Below are 19,699 nucleotides of genomic sequence, written 5' to 3'. Positions count from 1 at the left end.
TTACAAAGTAAATACTCAAAGCCTTCTAGAATGTCGGCATGTCATGATTTCAATACACAAAAGGATAGCAGCCCACACAGCCTACGAACAAACAGTAGATGTACTGTTGAATCAGGAGAAGTATACAGAATCCTAGTCGGTAACAAGAACCCAGGTCCCTGTGGAATCCACAGATCCACCATCCAGCTGGTGCATCCCAACATGGTCATGGAACCAACCCCAGGCAGTATAAAGGAACAGGCGGGGGTATACCCAGAACTTACGGGGTGGCGGGCCACTGAAGGGCACTAGCTCCTCTCACACTCTCAGCAATTACAAGATGCCAATTAGTTTAAAAAAAAAAACAAGAGAATCCAGAGAAAACCCACTGGGAGACACAGAGAATATGCACGCTGCACACACAGGAGCTCAAAGGAGCAGAACCCCCCAACAATGGAGGCAGGAGGGAAGTATTCCACAGCCCAAGGAAAAGGTATCAATAACAAAAACAAGTGATTTATGTTTTCACTGAGTCAGAAGACAGAAAAACTGGAAACACGGCAGAGATACACAGAAGCTGTTCTCCGACAGGCGCCCATTTACCTACTCGACCCCAAAACCCTGCAGCTTGGAGTCGTCGCCCTTGCCCGGCTCTCGTTAAAAGCAGGAAAGGTAAACACGGCAAAATAGCTAAATTACTGGAGCGACGATACGCCCATCCTTAGGGAAAGCAAACAAAAACAAATCTCACCTCCTGCAGAGCGCCAACAGACCGAAATAAATATTGTCAGAGGAGCTGGCCCAACCTGCCCACTACCCACAAGTCCTGTGAGCCATTTGAGAGTAAAGCTGACAGAGGCAGATTGAGGACAAGGGAGGCGGGGCAAAGCTGGGACAGTATGGCCCTACAAGCAGAAAGGGCCAGGATAAAGCTGGCACAGGCGGGGCAAAATATGAGCCTATAAGGACAAGGGGAGGAGCAGTGAAGAGAGGCGGGGCAAATATGAGCCTATAAGGACAAGGGGAGGAGCAATGCAGAGAGGCGGGGCAAATATGAGCCTATAAGGACAAGGGGAGGAGCAATGCAGAGAGAGGCAGGGAAAAAATATGAGCCTATAAGGACAAGGGGAGGAGCAATGCAGAGAGGCGGGACAAATATGAGCCTATAAGGACAAGGGGAGGAGCAATGCAGAGAGGCGGGGCAAATATGAGCCTATAAGGCCAAGGGGAGGAGCAATGCAGAGAAAGGCAGGGAAAAAATATGAGCCTATAAGGACAAGGGGAGGAGCAATGCAGAGAGAGGCAGGGAAAAAATATGAGCCTATAAGGACAAGGGGAGGAGCAATGCAGAGAGGCGGGACAAATATGAGCCTATAAGGACAAGGGGGAGGAGCAATGCAGGGAGAGGCAGGGAAAAAATATGAGTCTATAAAGACAAAGGGAGGAGAACGGATGGAGAGGCGGGGCAAATATGGGCCTATAAGGACAAGAGGAGGAGCAATGGATGGAGAGGCGGGGCAAAATATGGGCCTATAAGAACAAGGGGGAGGAGCAATGCAAGGGGGGGGGGGCAAAATATGGGCCCACAAGGACAAGAAAGCTGTGGCAAAGTGGAGGGAGGTGGGGCAGGTACGGAACAAAATGGACAAGGGAAGCTGGGGGGAGGTGGGGAGAACTAGAGGAGAGGTGAGGACCAGAGAGGCAGGGCAAAGCTGAAAGACAAGGCCTACCTTTCTGGCAGTGGTTGGAGGTCCAGCAGCGGTAATTGTAGTTCTCGTTGAAGCTGGTCTTGATGCACTGAGGGTTGTCCTCCATGATGCCGGGGCAGACATTCCCACACTCCTTGGACTGCTTGTTCCCAGCGATGAAGTTGTTGAACTCTGCATCCATGATGAGGGACCAGTCCACCGAGTCGAGGTAGCAGAGCTCTGGGTTCTTCTCGATGCGGATGGCTCCTCTCGTGATGTTCCTCAGACTGTACAGGCCGATGTCCTTCAGGCTGGTCATCTCAAAGACCACCAGGGCGTAGTTGTAAAAGAGGTTGCGGCCGCGGATGACGGCCAGGTTGGGGAAGAGCGTGCTCAGGCTGTCCAGGCCCGAGACGCGGAACAGCAGCAGATAGTCAGTCACCATGGTGAGCTTGGGGAAGCTGAGGGTGCTGAAGACCTCCTGGTTGGCGTTGCTGCCCTTGTCGCCGATGAGCAGGATCTGCAGGTATCCCTCCACCACTGTGCAGTTCTCCAGGCGCTTGAACTCGCTGATGTCGTTCCTGATGTCGATACTTGGACCACAGGCTAGGGAAAAGAGGGGGGTGGGGGGGACAGGGTGAGATTGGAGAAAGTGTATGCAGGGTAACATATGACTCAGCCGAAGAGCATCTCGCACGACCACCAACAAAACACCAGAGCTCCTCACTATCCTGGTGTTATTTATAGTCCGTATAACGTCCTGCTCTGTGGACAGCGGCTGTTACACAAGTACTAAATAAGAAGCCAGGAAATATGACTTTCATCAAACAGACCCCCGGCTCCCAGGGACACCGACTTCCACTTAGTGATTTTTGTTCCTCCCTCCCACAAAAGCTCATTGTCTCTTTTGTTTTCATTGCCCCCCCATCACCACTTTGTGAAGCAGTGTTTCAAGTGGCAACCGAGTCTGTGGACAGCAGGCACAGCAACATGAGGTCATAGAGAGAGACTGCACTCCACGTGCAAATTAAAATACAAACCGAAAGCTTCCATCAGCAAGCAGGCAAGTGACTTGCTGTTTATTTATGGTGAACCCTGGGGGGGGGGGGAGACAGGGAGTCAGCATACAACCTGACACTGGAGTCATGATTTACTCACAAAAATTATTTAATCTTTTAATTGTGCCCTTCAGCACAGCAAAGCATGCAACACCTCTGCTATGAACATCTGGAGGTGGGGGGGGGGGGGGGGACGGGACTTCAGTTTGCTAGCACACCGCGCATCACTTAAGTGAACTATTCAAACATACCAAGAAAAAGATTAAAATCAACAGACGCAGGGTGACTATCGGCGAGCATCTAGTGGGAGTGACTCCGGTGAGGCAGTGTGACCTCAGGGCCGAATTCTGGAAATACCGGGATTCGAAATGAACTCCATGGCCCCCCATTTTATTTTTTTTACACAGAAAGCTATAAAACTACCATCGAACAGCCGGGGAGGGTTAACGCCACCCTTTTACTGAAGGCACATCAGGCAACAATCAGGCCAGCTACTCAGCCGCCACGTGCCACCTGAAGAGGGCGCCCTTCCACATAAAGCAGAGGCGAGGATGCTTCTGTAGCGCCCAGCGTGACGGGTAATGGTGACACATCCAGGCATCCCACTGCCCGTCCCCAAATACATTAAAAAGATCAGCGCATGCCGTCCGAGCAGGCCGCACCGGGAACCTCGCCACACTACGAGGCAAGCAGACGGTCTCACCCGCCAACCGCCGGCACAGAGAATTTACAGGTTAGCTACCCTCAATCCTGTGGCAATAGTTTAAGCATTATGGGGCAGACGATTACTCTCCGGCTTAAGGTGTCATCACACTTTACGCTGACAGGGACATATCCATGGGCCAACAGAGGCCCATTTTCCATAGACTCTACTGCAGAAAACGAGTTATTAATTAAATGTTTGCCTTTGTCTATCGAATCCAAAATGAAGCTAAGGAGAACTGACTGAAAAGTGAAAAACAATATGACGTACAAAGCTTCAGCACTTACGAAAATAACAGTGAGCGGCTGTTACATAAAATTAATTCGGATTGGAAAGAGAAAAACACGTGTGAATAATGCCACAAGGGTCACCGGCTGGCCCTCATGTCACCATGGAAATCCCCACGCGAAGAAAAACAAATGCTGGAAGGGGAGAGTTTTTCAGCTCGGGTGTAGGGACGCTGTGGGCCCCGCTCAGCATGCGCCCCCCCCCCCCCATGCCGGGCATCACACGTCAGCCCATAACACCAAGAAATCACAGACCACGCTGCGAGACGGCTCTGTTTGGAGATCAGCATGATGAACCACTGCAAGGACTACAACTACCATGAACCGGCATGTCCCTACGGTGGGGGAACAGCGACACACATTGCGAAAGGCTGTGAAGGCAGGAGAAACGCACAGTAACCACACAGCATCACAAACATTCACACTTAATGAAATTATGGATCTGTCAAAGGACTTGATCTTTACAGTACATTACATACTGGTTAAACTGAAACAGCTCACGTCAACTTACCCACAACAAACCGGAATAACAAATCCGAGCACAAGGAAAATGCATGTTGAAGTAGCCATGTCTACAAGGCTAAATGTTACACTTAGCAGGGGAATCTGTCTATGCTGATGATGACACCCAATATAAATACATGGGGCACAAACAGCAGAAGTCAGGGGACGATAAAACATAAAATAAAAGGTAGCTGATTATGAGAAAGACCTCGGTGTGTATGTTGATGCTTCCATGTCCCACTCTCGCCAGTGTGGGGAGGCAATTAAAAAGGCCAATAGGATGTTAGGTTACATCTCTAGGTGTGAGGAGTTTAAGTCAAGGGAGGACATGCTACAATTATACAATTCCTTGGTAAAACCCCACCTAGAATATTGTGTGCAGGTTTGGTTGTCATACCTTATAAAGGACATTGATGTCTTGGAAAAGGTTCAACGTAGGGCTACAAGAATGATTCCTGGTCTTAGAGGAATGTCTTATGAGGAGAGGTTAGCTGAGCTGAATCTGTTTAGCCTTGAGCAAAGGAGACTAAGGGGGGACATGATCCAGGTCTATAAGATTCTAACAGGTCTAGTTGCTGTTCAGCCAAATGGCTATTTCAATATTAGTTTAAATACTAGAACTTGTGGCCATATGTGGAAATTAGCGGGAGAACATTTTAAACTGAATTTGAGAAAACACTTCTTTACACAGTGTGTAGAGTACAGAATAGTCTTCCTGCTAGTGTAGCGGAAGCTAAAACCCTGGGTTCCTTTAAATCAGAGCTAGATAAGATTTTAACAACTCTGATCTATTAGCTAACTTCTCCCCAAACGAGCTTGATGGGCAGAATGGCTTCCTCTCGTTTGTAAATTTTTTATGTTCTTAAGACACTAGAGCTGGACGGTACAACCAAAAATTTATATCACGGTATTTTTCTAAGTTATATTGGTTTCACGGTATACGACTGGGCGTTTACCACATTTTACAGGACACATTTTTGTTTTATATTTTTGCATTGTTCCCACATTAACTATATTATTTTATTATTAACCACTGCTCCTATCCGCTACCTTAATGATAACAGATGGCTAACGGGTTTGTTGGCTAACTGCTTATAGATAAACGGCTAATGTTAAGATGTGTGACGGTCAAGGTAACATTTTTGATACGTGTTAAATAGTTTAGTGTTGCTGGAATGCGAGCTTTACTGACCTTGCAGAATATCTCATAAAGACCGGAATGTCAGTCTTTAAGATGCTTCGCCAGGTTTGACGTGCTACTTGACTTCGTCGCCACAACTTTGTAGCACCGTTAGCATAGAGGCTTATTGACATCCTTAGCCTTTCCATGCTCGTCTGCAAAATACTTCCAAATGGCACTTTCGCACATTTTTTTTTCCTTCTGACTAAAGCGGCTTACGAAGTACCTTCAACTGCAGCATATGCCATGTTCGGCCAACTCGGTGTGTGTGTGTTAACCAGCGCGAATGTGTTCAGCGGCTATTGAGAGGAGGGGAGGGGCTGTGCCTGTGTGCGCCTGTGCTGTAGCAGTGCTGTGTGACGTGTGGCGAATGAGGCGAAAACCGCACTGTTGGTATCAATAATGGTGAAAATGAGTATCTAATCAGATACTAATCGATATTAAAAATGAGTATCTGAGAACCAATTTTTGACAACCCCAGTGTCTCATTGTTTTCAACTCCAGCATCAGCTATATCTTCCATTTCTGATCTTTCGCGGTACATTTTTATTGGTGCAACATTGAAAAAAGGTCCCCACTTAAACAGTTTCCAGCCACGCCACTTTCCAGACGTTGTTTAGGCTATTTAAACCAGTATTGCAGTACAAGAAAAAAATTCATAACAATAATCGAAAACGGTTTTCGGTATGAACCGGTATACTTCCCAACACTACAGGACACAGAGAGAAAGAGGTATAAGAAGGAGAAAGGAGGGTACAGAGAGTTGGGTATAGAAAAAGAGAGTGAGGAGGGTAAAGAACAGGGTATAGAAAAAGAAAGAGGGTACAGAGAGGAGGGTATAGAAAGAGAGAGAGACAGGAGGATATGGAGAGAAGAGTACGGAAACAGCGAGCAGTGTACAGAGACAAAGGTAGTGCTGGGCGATAAAACGATCGATTTTTTTTATCGATAAAAAATGAGGACGATCACGATGATACACACAAACTATAAATCTCGATCAACCAAATTTGCTCTGTTTTAGAGAATGCGCTGAGACAGACAACTCGATGGCCTATCGAGCAGAGGTTTACTGAACGCCAGCACAACAGCCAATCACCGACGACGTTGTAATTTTGCCCATCCTCCCTTAACACCTGCATGCACATTACTTTTTTTTACAATAACCAACTCCTGATACAAACTGTTAGCAGTGAATAAAACTATTGTGTATAATGGCCCTGTGTAAAAAGACAGCTGCCAGGAAAAAGATCAAATACATGTATTTCAAGGGTTCAAAGTTTTTATTGTCATGTACAGAGTACAATGCAATTCTTACTTGAATGCTTTCTTCACAGACTGGATGATTAAACAAATTTATGTAATGTAAACAGCAAAATTTGTTGGAAAATAAGTATTTGTTTACTAATATTGTTTATTTCAATGTATTCATTCTATTTGTCAGAATAAGGTTATTTTTATTATTATTTTGATTATTACATTATTACATGGAACAGCATTGTGAAGCTATAATATTGATAATTATCGATATCGGTCAATACAGGAAAAAATATCGTGATAATTTTATTTGCCATATCGCCCAGCTCTAGACAAAGGTATGGAAAGAGAGAGAGGAGAGTATAGAAAGAGAGAGAGAGGAGAGTATAGAAAGAGAGAGACAGAGGAGCATACAGAGAGGAGAGTACAGGGGAGAGAGAGAGAGAGAGAGAGGAGGGTATGGAAAGAGAGAGGAAGGAGGAAGGTATGGAAAGAGAGAGAGGAGAGTATAGAAAGAGAGAGACAGAGGAGCATACAGAGAGGGGAGTACAGGGGAGAGAGAGAGAGGAGGGTATGGAAAGAGAGAGGAAGGAGGAAGGTATGGAAAGAGAAAGACGGACATGCAGAGAGGGAGCGAGACAGGCGTGCGGAGAGGGAGGAGCACACAGAGGGAGACCCAGGGGAAAGAGAGATGAAAGGCAGGCCAGCAGGGCTATGCAGCAAAGGAAGAGGCTGTCAATCAGGAGCACTGCATCCACGCAAGATGATGTGACACTTCCCACAAATAAAAGGAGCATTGTGCATGCAAGCAGTGAAGGTTCCCTCTGCAGTGCACTGTGAAGGTTCCCTCTGCAGTGCACTGTGAAGGTTCCCTCTGCAGTGCACTGTGAAGGTTCCCTCTGCAGTGCACTGTGAAGGTTCCCTCTGCAGTGCACTGTGAAGGTTCCCTCTGCAGTGCACTGTGAAGGTTCCCTCTGCAGTGCACTGTGAAGGTTCCCTCTGCAGTGCACTGTACGGCATGTCCAAGAACTGGAAGATTACAACCAAACCACCTGATCATGTCCTTTGCAGGTTGGTGAGACCAAATTACAAAAGCCTAGTCTATAATACAGTATTTTACTGCAGTACAGTATTTTATACTACAGTACAACACTACAATGCATTATAATACAGTAACAATATAAAATGTACTTTGTTATAGTATGCTATACTTTTATACTACACTTACAGTATGGTATAGTATTATGGAATAGCATACGTTTTACTCAGGGATGAACATAACTGGTACACAAGCAGGCATTCGTCATATAAAAAGTGATACATCTTATCGTAACAACACAAATCCGCACTTATTTTGTGTGCATTAACGCCACTATGACAAGAAATTACTGGCCATTTTAACCTTTATACAGCTAATTTGTACTTCATTTGCAGTATAGAGGTTAAAATTCAAGGTAATTTCCTGTCATAGCAGAGCAAATGCACATAAAATAAGTAAAGCAGCTGAGCTGTTACAACAAGAAATCGCAGCAAATATCACTTTATATGGTGAATGCAGAACCCCTGATTATACTGCATTACAGAACATTAGTCAGGGATTGACATAACTGGTACGCAAGTACACATTCGCCTCTTATGCCAATCCCTGCCACAAAGGCAGCATGTGGGCCGTATGCATGGTCACAGTGCTAACTGGTCAAAAATAAAAAATATATATATATATATTACATATACACGCAATAGGAAGCTGTGGATGCTGTCAACAGATGCTACACACAGAAATAAGCTATCAGACATCAAGCCAGCACTTGAGAAGAACAGTCAACACTGAGGACAACAGACACTAAAGAACCGTTACGGACAAAACCACCATCGTTAGTTAGAAAGATGCATCAATGCCAACAAAAGCACCATGCTGTGTTTTTATGACAGCAGCCGTATGCGACTTCAGCAGGTCCCCACACACACACTTAGCCCCAAATTGGAACCTACAGCACCCCCCGCCTTCTGGCGTGGGATCTGTAGGTCAGAAGGTCACCTGTAGGTCACTTGTTCTGTGGCTGCTTGCTTTGGCACCGAACCAGAGAGGCTGGGAAGGGCCGACCCGGAAGAACATTTATGCGCACCAGTGAGACACAGACGATTAGGAAGTACAAGGAGGACAGTAATTCTCCTGGATGTTTAAAGCAGTCTAACGCTGAAAACAGAACACAAGCGGCATCGCCTCACCGCAGTGAAGGTACAACAGCACAAACAGAACGCGATACATCGCTTTATTAGACGTGTCCCCTCGTCACCATGTGAGACATGCTTGCTGCTTCTGCTTCTTCACAATGGTTAGTAACACATTATCCAGTTACTGCACCAGTAACTGCACTGTGTAAGATGAATTCACCACGTTTTTAACGTAGGAGTCGGCCGGCATAAAAAGGATCACATGACCCCATACAATCTGCTCCCAATGCTATTTTTTTTAATATGCTCTCCTCCGTCAAAGAAAGAATGGAAAACGAGTGTAATGGAGAACAATATGGCGGTCTTAAAGGGGCGGTGGGCGCTCTAACAGGATCATTCACTGGGAATTGGGGGGGGGGGTCAGGCCAGTAAAGTGTGAAAGAAATCAAGTTTATCATGGGTTAGCCGCAAAGAGGAGCTTGGCGAGGCAGGAAGGGGTCTCCGAAGGACACGGATCGAACCGCAGTGTGTCCAGATTGGCCAGTCACACTCATTAGTGCCATTAAGTAGCAGGAATTCCAGTCGTTACGCACAGCAGGATTAACTGCAGCCGCGATCTGAACAAATAAGCCGCAAGGGGACCTCGCCCCGTCCCGCGATCTGACCCTTCAGTCAATCAGCCTGAAAAGCATTCCATCTGACTAGCGACGATTTCGGGAAACGTCTCTGAAAACAGCTTGACTTGTGACCCACAGCATCGGATTGAATAACGTTGAAAAACAAGCAAAAAAAGAAAAAAAAAAAAAAACCTTAATGAGCCGGAGTGTAGAGAATGCGGGGCGAGCACGTGCCCGTCCCCCTCCCTCTGGTGCATCCGGGCCGCTAAGCAAACACAGCTATCTCCTCAAATTCAGGTGTTTACAATAGATAGCCTGACCCTGGCCCTGGCCTGCCTGAGGAAGCATTCATGCCGGAAACAAGCACTTCTCTGGGAGTCTATCAGGGAGACTGGGCCCGGGGGGGGGGGGGGGGGGGATAATTACTGCCCGAAGCTCCACAGATCTCCACGGCACAGCTCAAACCGGACGCTGCGCAGTGGCACGGAGGGGTGTCAGCGCTGCCATATACGGGGTGGCACGCGGATCTCCACACTAAGGTAACCCTTTACAGACCAGCCAATTTTATGACCAATCAGACTACACGAAACGTTACCAGGGAAACACGAACCGAATCTATCAGAAGCATGGCTAAACAAGCACAAGTCAATTACACTGTGTAGGGATGGACAGCTGATGACTGATACCTACAAGCAACCGGACAAGGAAAGAAATCATCTCTGCCTCAGAGTAGAGGGGGTAGATCATAAAGTCTGACTCCACCCCCCCAAGTACAAAAAGAATTATACATGTATGCAATTAAAATACATGCATAAGTGTTTCCCCTACTATTACATTAGGGGGGCACTGCACCCCCCCAACAGCACCTCCCATCCCCCCTTGAAGGTCGAGTTAATTTTATGTAATTTTATTTTCTACATAGCACCAGATCACAACAGAAGTCATTTAAGGTTACCTTTCCTATAGAACTATACATTGCCCTTTCATTAAACAAACTAAATTTTATTTCTTATTTACACAACAGCTTGTCATGTTTGTCTCTACACGGCCGCGCGTTTTCAATTCTCCTCTGCTCCCTGTATTGCGCACGCCGGAGTTCCGCCCCGATGCACGCACACACAGGTGAGCATACTCCCACCAGCGGACAGAGGGCACGCATCGGAAAATACGTCGCGTCAATCTCCTGAAAAGCAGACAAAAATATTTTATATATAGATAAATATTCTGATGTGTAGTTCAGCTGTTATATTGTTATATTGACTGCTGTCATTAAAAGAATTAAAAGAAACACATGAACACCATGAATCCTGAACCTCTGTCCGTCTGCCTCCCCCCCCCCCCCCCGCAAAGCTGTAAACCTAGGGGACGCATAACATACTGCATAACTTACTATGGAGAACTAGTGACTTACCACACTGTTTCGCAAAAACCACTACACTTACACAATATTTTTTAAAAACAAAATTTCAGTTCAAAGAAAAACATTCAGACAGAATGCGTTCGGTTAACAAAACAAACTTTTATGCCCCAAAGTTGCTCTTCCACAGAGCCATCGTAAAAAAGTACACAGGCCAACAGTTTAGAAACATGACAACACTTTCTGCGAAAATATAAAAACGATTTTAAAACATGCCCTTCCACCCGGCAAATCACACATCTGCCAGCAATCCTTTGATCCACAGCTAGTACCTGCCAGCGTTTGTGAAACTTAAGATGCGGTCATCTGGCCAAACGCATCACGCGCCTCGGACCACTACACTTCTGGCGGTGAGCAGTTTACCCGCGGTCAGTCAGCACATGCGGATCGCCAATCCGGCGGTGGGGGCTTTACGGGGTCCCTGGGGGGAACAGTGGGAGGTATTGCTAGACTCCATGCCCTCACACCGGAGTAGGCGGCATGAGCTTTGACACAGAGCACCGTATAACGAGAAAATGCAGTTACAGAAGCCAGTCTGGTCACCACAACCCAGAATGGTCATCATCGCTTTGGCCATAGGTTTAGGGGGAGGGAGAGAGGGCGGGGCCGAGGACAGCTGTTGATCCAGAGCTGTGGGGTTTGTAACCATGGCGATAGCCACACTCTCCCCAGACTTACAGCAGCCAAATAACACACAGTCTACATGCCTATATATTACATAAATCTCCCCCCCCCAAACAGAAACACTCACAAGGAGAGGGGGAAATTTTTCATTTGAGAGCCACCTAACTTGACACAGGGACCATTGTAATATATATATACACATTTTCAAAGCCATCGTAGCCTTTAACCGAGAAAGATTACACAATATGGCATCCTGCCCACAGCGCAGGGCAACAAGGCGGCAAAATCTGACCCAAAGAATAATCTCTGCCATCCTGTCTGAGGCAGTAGGTTAAACTTTGATAGGAGAATCTTTCAACTGCTCGTCTGGACTGAAACCGCCGGACTGAACAGTAAAACCCAAATAAACCCGAGTTCACAGAGTTCTCCCTCTTCCAATCAACAGAACCAAGTCTGTCTTGCTTGTGAATGTATTTTTACATGTTCCATTTTGAAACCCTAATTTTTTTTTCTTTTTCATGATGAATCAGGAAGTCTTTCTCCCTCCTCTCCATACGCTTGGAAGCTAAAAGCGTGGAAATTTTAGACTGCTGAGACATTAAAGGGTGTTAAACATTTTAAAAGCTTTAAAACCAGGATATTAAATTGACACACAAAACATTCCTTTCTCACAGAGTGCCTCATTACCTCATAGACATTCATAGCTCAGAGTGTTTTGTTTCCAGAAGATCTTTTCTTTTCTTCAAAGTAATGCGCTCTCGGATGTCGCTCCAGGCCAGACGCGACATGGAGCAGTGCTGCCAAGCCATGAGACACATCCCAGACGAACAGGTTCATGCAGAAGCTCACACGAGGTCGAGGCCACAAACACTGCTAATTTCCAAACAGAATGGGGAAGTTAAGTAACGTGAATATGCTTGAGGCAGGAGAAATTCAGGAGAACTCTCACTGAAGCAGGGAGTGATGCTTCTGCAATACACATCCTTAGGAGTACAGGAACCTGAACACACAGGAACAGCGTAAATTTTTAACCCTGGGAATCAAACTTACAGGCCTTCTGTTACACCCTTAGACGAGGGACCCACTTTGTACATATCTCTAAATATTGTTTCAACTATGAGCAGCGGAGAGAGTAGGGAGCGTGGCGCTATCTTGTACCGTTTTCGGTTAGTCGCGGGTGTTTTTTGTTTCATCGTTCATTTGGGTCGTAAAAAGAAGCACGCTTCTTCGTTAGCGGCGTTTCTGCAATTTTGGCCTCCTGAAGCTGTTTTCCCATACTTTTAAAATTACTGTGACAAACGAAGCAGCGGTCTCACTCCCACTCTAGACTGGGACGCGACACAAGCACTTGTTAAGCATGCTGATAAAACTTCACCAGGTTTGAATGCACCTGCTTCATGAGTAAACCATTCCATTTAACAGCCTCATACAAACACAGTGTAAAATGGAAATGGCCACAGACTCCCTGCAGCCGGCAGATACGCACAGCTCTCCCTGATGACCTCCCAGCCCCTGGGGTTCATGGCAAAATGAAAACAAACCACCCATTTGCACCCCACCAGGAAGACCCTTGAAATGTACACTGCTGCAAATACGGTGGCTAAGATTACTGCCAACAAGCATTAATAGCTAAGAGAAATTATATTAATTACATATTGACAACCGGAGTCATGTCAGGTGACACCTTTATTGAGGCTGAACTGCAAGCAGTCAGCTGGCAAACCTGGTTACTATGGCGACTCTTGGCTTCCCAATAATAAAAAAAAGGCTAATTGTTTACATTAATAAAATGCAGGAGAACAAGCCATCTCAAGATCCGGTGGTCATCACTGATGCAGGAAGCGGCTCCCTATCTCAGAGTGACAGATTCACAAGTCGGGTGGAAAGCAAAGGAGCAAGGAACCCGCCCCAGCCAGCAAAGCTACCTTTACAGACTCCTGTAATCTAAATGTTTGCATGGGGAGTCTGACTCACATAAGCACCGGTGCAGAAAATTGGGCACCCCAATGTTTATCAAAACAAAATCTCTCCGCCTCACTGTTTCCAGAAGCTAACCCTATTTACACTGACCGCTCTCCTTCCAGTTTCAAATGCAGGAACACCCCCCCCCCCCCCAAAAAAAAAAAAACTAAGGAATTACTAATTCAAGATACTCCAGTAGCCTTTCTTGCATCTTCCACAGAGAAACGTAATTTTTAAGGTACTTAGGATCTCTGCACATCAAGGAGAAATCAACCAGAACCAGACTCGACCCAGTGACCAGTCTTGCAACAAGTCTATTTCAACTTCAAGTCCAAGTACTGTTCAGCTATCTACTTACATTTGCATATATCAAATTTCTTAGAGTTCACAGAAAATACTTAACGTAAACGTAGTATATAAACACAATTTCCTGTAAAGGCTATGGAAGTCAGTAAATCTAGCATGATGGTACTGACTGTTCTGAAGGATTAACATTTCTCAGCACGAAGGTATTTATGAGCAGCCAGAAACTACAGGTACAGCACAGAAAGAATGTGCGCAATTGCTGTTTTAGGGTTGAAGTCGTCCTGCGACTGAGGGAGGAGACCTCAAGCCGTGAAAATGTACCTGGGTGTGCTAAATTGTTGGTCTGCATCGTTCTTGTAAACATCACCTTCGTCCCTCATACCTGGCACATACAAACCAAAAAAGTGCCCTGATGCGCAGGAGGAGGACGGCGATAAACCCCGATCGAGTCATGACTGAAACCCGATTTTTATTTTTGTTTCCGCTCAGTTTATCGTGTTGGATTCCCCGTTTAAATGGATCAGCGACCAAGCCACCAGCATTTCCCAGCGGAAACCGAAATGCCGAAACCCGGGGTGTCGCCGGAGCAGATCGGCGCTCAAACGGCCACATGGTTAGATTACGATCATTCCAGTAAGGCGGCGAGCCTCCCGAGTCTCTCATCAGTACATGGAAGTCACTATTATAAACCATCATCTTCTCATCTTAATATAGCAAAAAAAAAAAAATTCACTAAAATTACCGACATGATAACCGAACAGCATTTTAAACGTGCATGACCCAATTAAAAATAGTTTTGGAAAAAATATAAGGAACACTTTTTCGCCCATTTTCATGAATTAAAGTTTGCATGAATAAGAAACGCGCGCCACCGCTGTTTTCAGCAATCTGCGTTTTGTGCTCAGGACAGCAGGTTTTAATATTGTAAGAAAATGCAGATTAGAAAAAGGAGATGGCCAACAAAAAAGCATCTCAAGAGACGATCGAGTACATTTACGGTCCAGGGTCTGGGATCGGTGTAAATCTATTGTTTACTTATGTTACATTCAGAGAATTCAGATAAACGAACATATAAAAATCCACATATTTATCGCTGTAACGCGATCCTTTCCCTTAGTGCAGTTTCCCGGCCTGCGCATTTCTCGGCTTACAGCAGTTGTTAACATTACTTTAAACTAACGGGTTAACGGGGGTTTAGTTTACAAAAAGCAGATCAGGTACAAACTACCACTTAAAAAGCACAGCCTCGTAACACGACGCATAGCCGCCCGGTGCCCCAGTGAGGGGCCTGGCTATCGAAGTGCCGTGATTTTGTACCACGGAAGAGCGCAGGACACACACGTGTTTATGAGAGAAGCGGCCGGACCGGGCGCTCCTCCGTTACACGTGGACTTCTTCATCGGAACCGACCGTCCAGCGTCGCCGATTTAGGGACAATAAACTGATGTGCATTATATACCGCATAAACACAAGAGAAAGAAAACACACATGCACCGGTTGGGCACATATAAGCATATCTGCAGGACAAAGATAAAAAATCCATCCATAGCTTTCCATCAACTGGTCCACGCACAGAACAACAAATGACATATTGCACAAGGTCACGCACTACGGCAACGCTCAACCAACAATTAAAGAGTAATCTAGCACTTACGTTCTCCATTAGCGGGCCGAAGGCAGATCGCGGATACTGCCAGGAGCAGACCTAAAAAAGAGGTCAAATGATCGTTTTCTATCCCAGACCTCATTCCTGTTAAAGTAGTAACCGTTCAAAAATACTGTCGTTGTTTCCGAAGTGAAACAGTGGGAAAAATAGGTGTAAACGAAGGCTCTTCACAGTCACCAGAAAAAACAAAGACCCAGTTAAGTCGGCTTATAACTCTTGAAATTGATCCGCGTCTGGGGCGATTTGCGCCGATCCACGTTTTCGGGAGCTGCGTGTTAAACAGTCCAAGTCCCCGAAAGCGGGGTGCTCTCAGCCGGCCCTCACACAATTTCTGGATGAGAAAATGATATATGTATATATAACAAAACTGGCTGAGATGGTTCTTATTTTTGCCAATTCTTGAACGAGGTACGACCTGCTAACAAGACACCGAAGTCACGAATTGTACTTGGCTGATAGTACTCCGCATCTTCAGCCTCCATGTCTTAAAGGGGGGGAGGACGCACGCTTAGCTAGGCAGCGTTAGCCTGAGAGCTACCAAGCAGAACCGTTCCGAAAAAAAGCAGCATCCACAGTATCCCAAACACGCCGAGCCCTACCGGGACCGCCAGCTCCCAACTAAGGTTGCCTTTACTAAATGAATGAAATATCAACTCCCTTCCCGTCCGAAGAGCCTATCTAACTGAGGTCTCGTCCAATATATATCCGTCAGGACAAAAATGGTTTCACCAGCTGCGCCCCCTCCCTGTATCGTATCCCTCTCTTGCCACGCAGGAACGGGACTGCTGCACCGGAGGCTCCGGCGCGTGCTGTCGGTAAGCCCGGCGGCTTTTTCTCTTAACAGCGCAGCGATGTTAACGTGGGGACCCGGTAAATCCCTCTTTTTTTCGGTTCTCTACAGCCTCAGCCAAAAATGCACCATGCAGATAGAGCAGCTTCCCTCGTCGCCCTGCGCTCCGCGGAATCAGCGCCGTAAACAAGACTCGGCTTCTCACACAGACACACACATACACACACACTACAGTGCGCACGAAAACCCGGCCAGGATTATAGTGGAACACGAACGTAATTCTCTGCAATAAACACGATCATTACAATACACTAAAGGTATGCAAGCTGTTTTCTTTATACATGTTTTTATATCTAAATACTTACTCTTTCTGTGTGCGCGCATATTTTTTAAATATGTGAACCTAATACCTAATACAGACTAACGTAGCTGAACTCTAAATAAATAAATAGATAAATAAAATATCACCAACCTTGAAATGACTTGAACAAACGGTTTCTGCGTTCCACTCCGCTCACTAAGTAGGTTGAGATATATATATATATATATATGTGTGTGTGTGTGTGTGTGTGTGTGTGTGTTCAAATTTGTTTTATTAGCTTATTATTAGTTCAATAGGTGCTGTTTTAACAAACCCTCTGACTGCAAGGCAGAGAAGTTATATTTAGCTGTGGTTATGGCATCTTTTTGCCAAAATCCCACTGATCTCTATTCCCCTGATGGATAGAAAAGCAAATACGCCAGGACCGGTTAGTTATTCCAGTGTAACATATAGGGAGTTCCCCCTGTTTAAACTCTTCCATTCACGTAAATATGGGGAACAGCGAGTATTAATATGCAGATGCCTGAAAATCTTTTACATAAAAATGACCTAATAGATTTATGTCTTGAATGAAAAACGCATTCTTGTATTTTTGTAATTTTTTAATTTTCTGTACCTATACAGGAGCGGTTAGACGACGAATTGATGGATGGGTGTATTTATGCAGAATGACTAATATATGCGTTAACCACAGCGATGTATTTACTACTACTGTTAAGATAAAATTAAACGTTTTAGGGAAACCGACCACGAAAACAAGGGAAAACGTATTTGGTTGTCGTGGACGTAATTAGCATAGATACCCCAGTTCCAGATTTTCTATCTGAACATATTTGGGCTATGACACATGACTGATGGCGGTCGAAAGTAAAACCCGCCACAGAGTTTCATTCATCAGTCGGGCCTGGATTTAGAAAGTCCTATTCATCCTGTCTGGTCATAATTTGCCGGCGCTGCTTTGATTAAATACATATTTTGTACCTGCTCATCATGTAATATTTTACACATCAGTGTTAAAGTATGATTAGTAAAGGCAAAGAAAATGGACGAATGCTTCTGTCCTGTCATTTATCACTAGATGGAAATCATATTTTCTCCGATTGTGTATTATTTTAGAAAAATATATTACTGTATCTGGTATTTTGTCATTGACCAGTTTGTAACCCTTTAAGAGATCAACTTTAAATAACTGTGAGTATCACATAGGGATGACTGCAATAGAAAAGAACCCCAGACTTCTAAACATTAAACCTGACTTTGAATCTAAAACGTGGCACCATTAAACCATTTAAAACTGCTACTGTATGTCAGTTTTGTCATTCAGAGTGTGCTTTACGTGTTTTACTCACTTCGTCAGGATGTGTCGTTAATTTCGTAGTTACTGTTCAGTCTTCAAAGGAATGGTAAGCAGAGGGAAAAAGTTATCCTGCCTTTTGATGTTCTTAAAACTTATGACGCACCTATTGCTTTTTTGCCTTTTCTACAACGTGGCTCCGTACAGCAAGACAAGGACTAATATGATCAGATATTGAATGACAGATGTTAATTTGCAACTATTGTGTTTATATTTCATTCTATGAAGGTGAAACGTGTGTGTGTGTGTGTGTGTGTGTGTGTGTGTGTGTGTGAGTGTGCCCTGCCATCCTGGACTGTTCCCTGCCTTGTACCCGTAACCTCCAGGATAGGCTCTGGACCCCTCGCGACCCTGAATAGGATAAGCGGTTTCAGAAAATGGATGGATGGATGGATGGCACTTTAGTGATTATTTCTGGGTGAAATAGTTAAAATTGTCATTTGATTAGTTCCAGTAGCAGTAGAATGCCAATGGTGGTATTATCATTATTCATACTAAATAAGTCATATACTATAATTCTGTGGCAGGTAAATGTATCTGAACTGAGGAATTCTGCAAATGGGAGCAGACGTTTAGGTATGAAGTCTATTTTTAAAGCTGGAACAAATAAAAAAAACTAAATTTGAATATGCCTGCCTACATGACATCTGCTAATATGCAGAATAAATGTGCTCTTTCACTAGTTCAAATTTTGGAAGAGTATTTCCCAAACATAATCTGTATAATAAGTATTTTAAAATGTATTTTCATTTTATTTTGCAAATATTTTATATAGTATACTGTAGAAAAATCTAATCAAGTGTTCAATTTAACTGTATAACTTAAATGTACTATATACTATAATCGTATTGTCATTATTAAACAAAGGACTTCATATATCAAAAACATTCACTCTTTGAATTCATAATTGATAGTGAATTTTTTGAAAGGGTTAAGGTTTCCATGGAAACAGAATTCATTGGAGAATTCATTTCTGACAGTCCCTTCGGAATGCGTACCTTACATGTACTCAGGCAACAAGAGCTGGTGTAAATTATTTTCATCAACTTGCATAAGTAAATTTAAATTTATTACAGTTGAGTAACGTATGTATATAGCTTGGTGAATGTAAGCCCAGTGATATGTTAAAGACAGTGGCTGAGAAATACATTTTGGGGGGGAAAAAAGACATAAAAATGTAGCCACTGAATAGAGAACATGCTGTTTATTGGTGTTATTGCTGTTCATTACAGCAAAGTAATGAAAGAGGCAATTTTTAAATATATGAAGTTACATATGTAAACAATTCACATATGTATCTATTCCTTAAACAATATTTCAAAAGACATTAGCCACAGACAGCAGACGCTGACCCTTCAATCACATATTAATGTTTATTCCAAAATTAAAAAAGAAAACAGTATGGAATGAAATTACATTAAATTCAAGATACTTTGCACTGCATGGTTGCTCCTCAGCATTTACTCTGGCATCAATGTCTCCATGAAGGATATTTTTGAAAATCAAAGAATTATGTAACAAGACTCTCTTTTTTCCAAACTATGTTTGACAACAGCATTAAGATGAGAGGAAAAGGTATAGATGAATCCAAAGTCTTCATTTTATGTCATGTGTGCATAAAAAGGAAACACCACTGCAACTTTTAATGAAAACAGCAAATGCCAGCTACCTGTATATGTCACTAAGTAACTATTGATCAGAACATCTTATTAATGTTCTGGCTCTTTTTTTTCACTGGACATTATGTATTTATATAGTATTATTTAAGAATCTGTTTTCAGCTGTGTGATAAGTTGGTATTTGTGGAGGTGAC

General features: G+C 44.3%; 1 protein-coding gene across 3 annotated transcripts in view; it reads right to left on the bottom strand.

Moving 5' to 3' along the window:
• igf1ra (insulin-like growth factor 1a receptor) overlaps positions 1 to 16,430 on the bottom strand; it is a 72,176-nt gene extending 55,746 nt beyond the window's left edge. For 2 of the 3 annotated variants that reach the window (XM_023815361.2, XM_023815362.2), the window contains exons 1-2: positions 15,409 to 16,430; positions 1,710 to 2,273 (exon numbers count right to left, since the gene is read on the bottom strand). In XM_023815361.2, the coding sequence (XP_023671129.2) occupies positions 1,710 to 2,273; positions 15,409 to 15,502 (658 nt within the window). In that variant the 5' untranslated portion in view covers positions 15,503 to 16,430. Of the gene's footprint in view, positions 1 to 1,709; positions 2,274 to 12,173; positions 13,578 to 15,408 lie in introns of those variants that run through there. The other variant, XM_023815363.2, reaches the window with a different exon arrangement.
• Positions 16,431 to 19,699: the final 3,269 nt, after the last annotated feature.

This window comes from Paramormyrops kingsleyae, chromosome 13 (genome assembly GCF_048594095.1).
Source record: "Paramormyrops kingsleyae isolate MSU_618 chromosome 13, PKINGS_0.4, whole genome shotgun sequence".
NCBI classification, from domain to species: Eukaryota; Metazoa; Chordata; class Actinopteri; order Osteoglossiformes; family Mormyridae; genus Paramormyrops; species Paramormyrops kingsleyae.
This window is presented reverse-complemented; position numbering and strand designations above follow the sequence as displayed.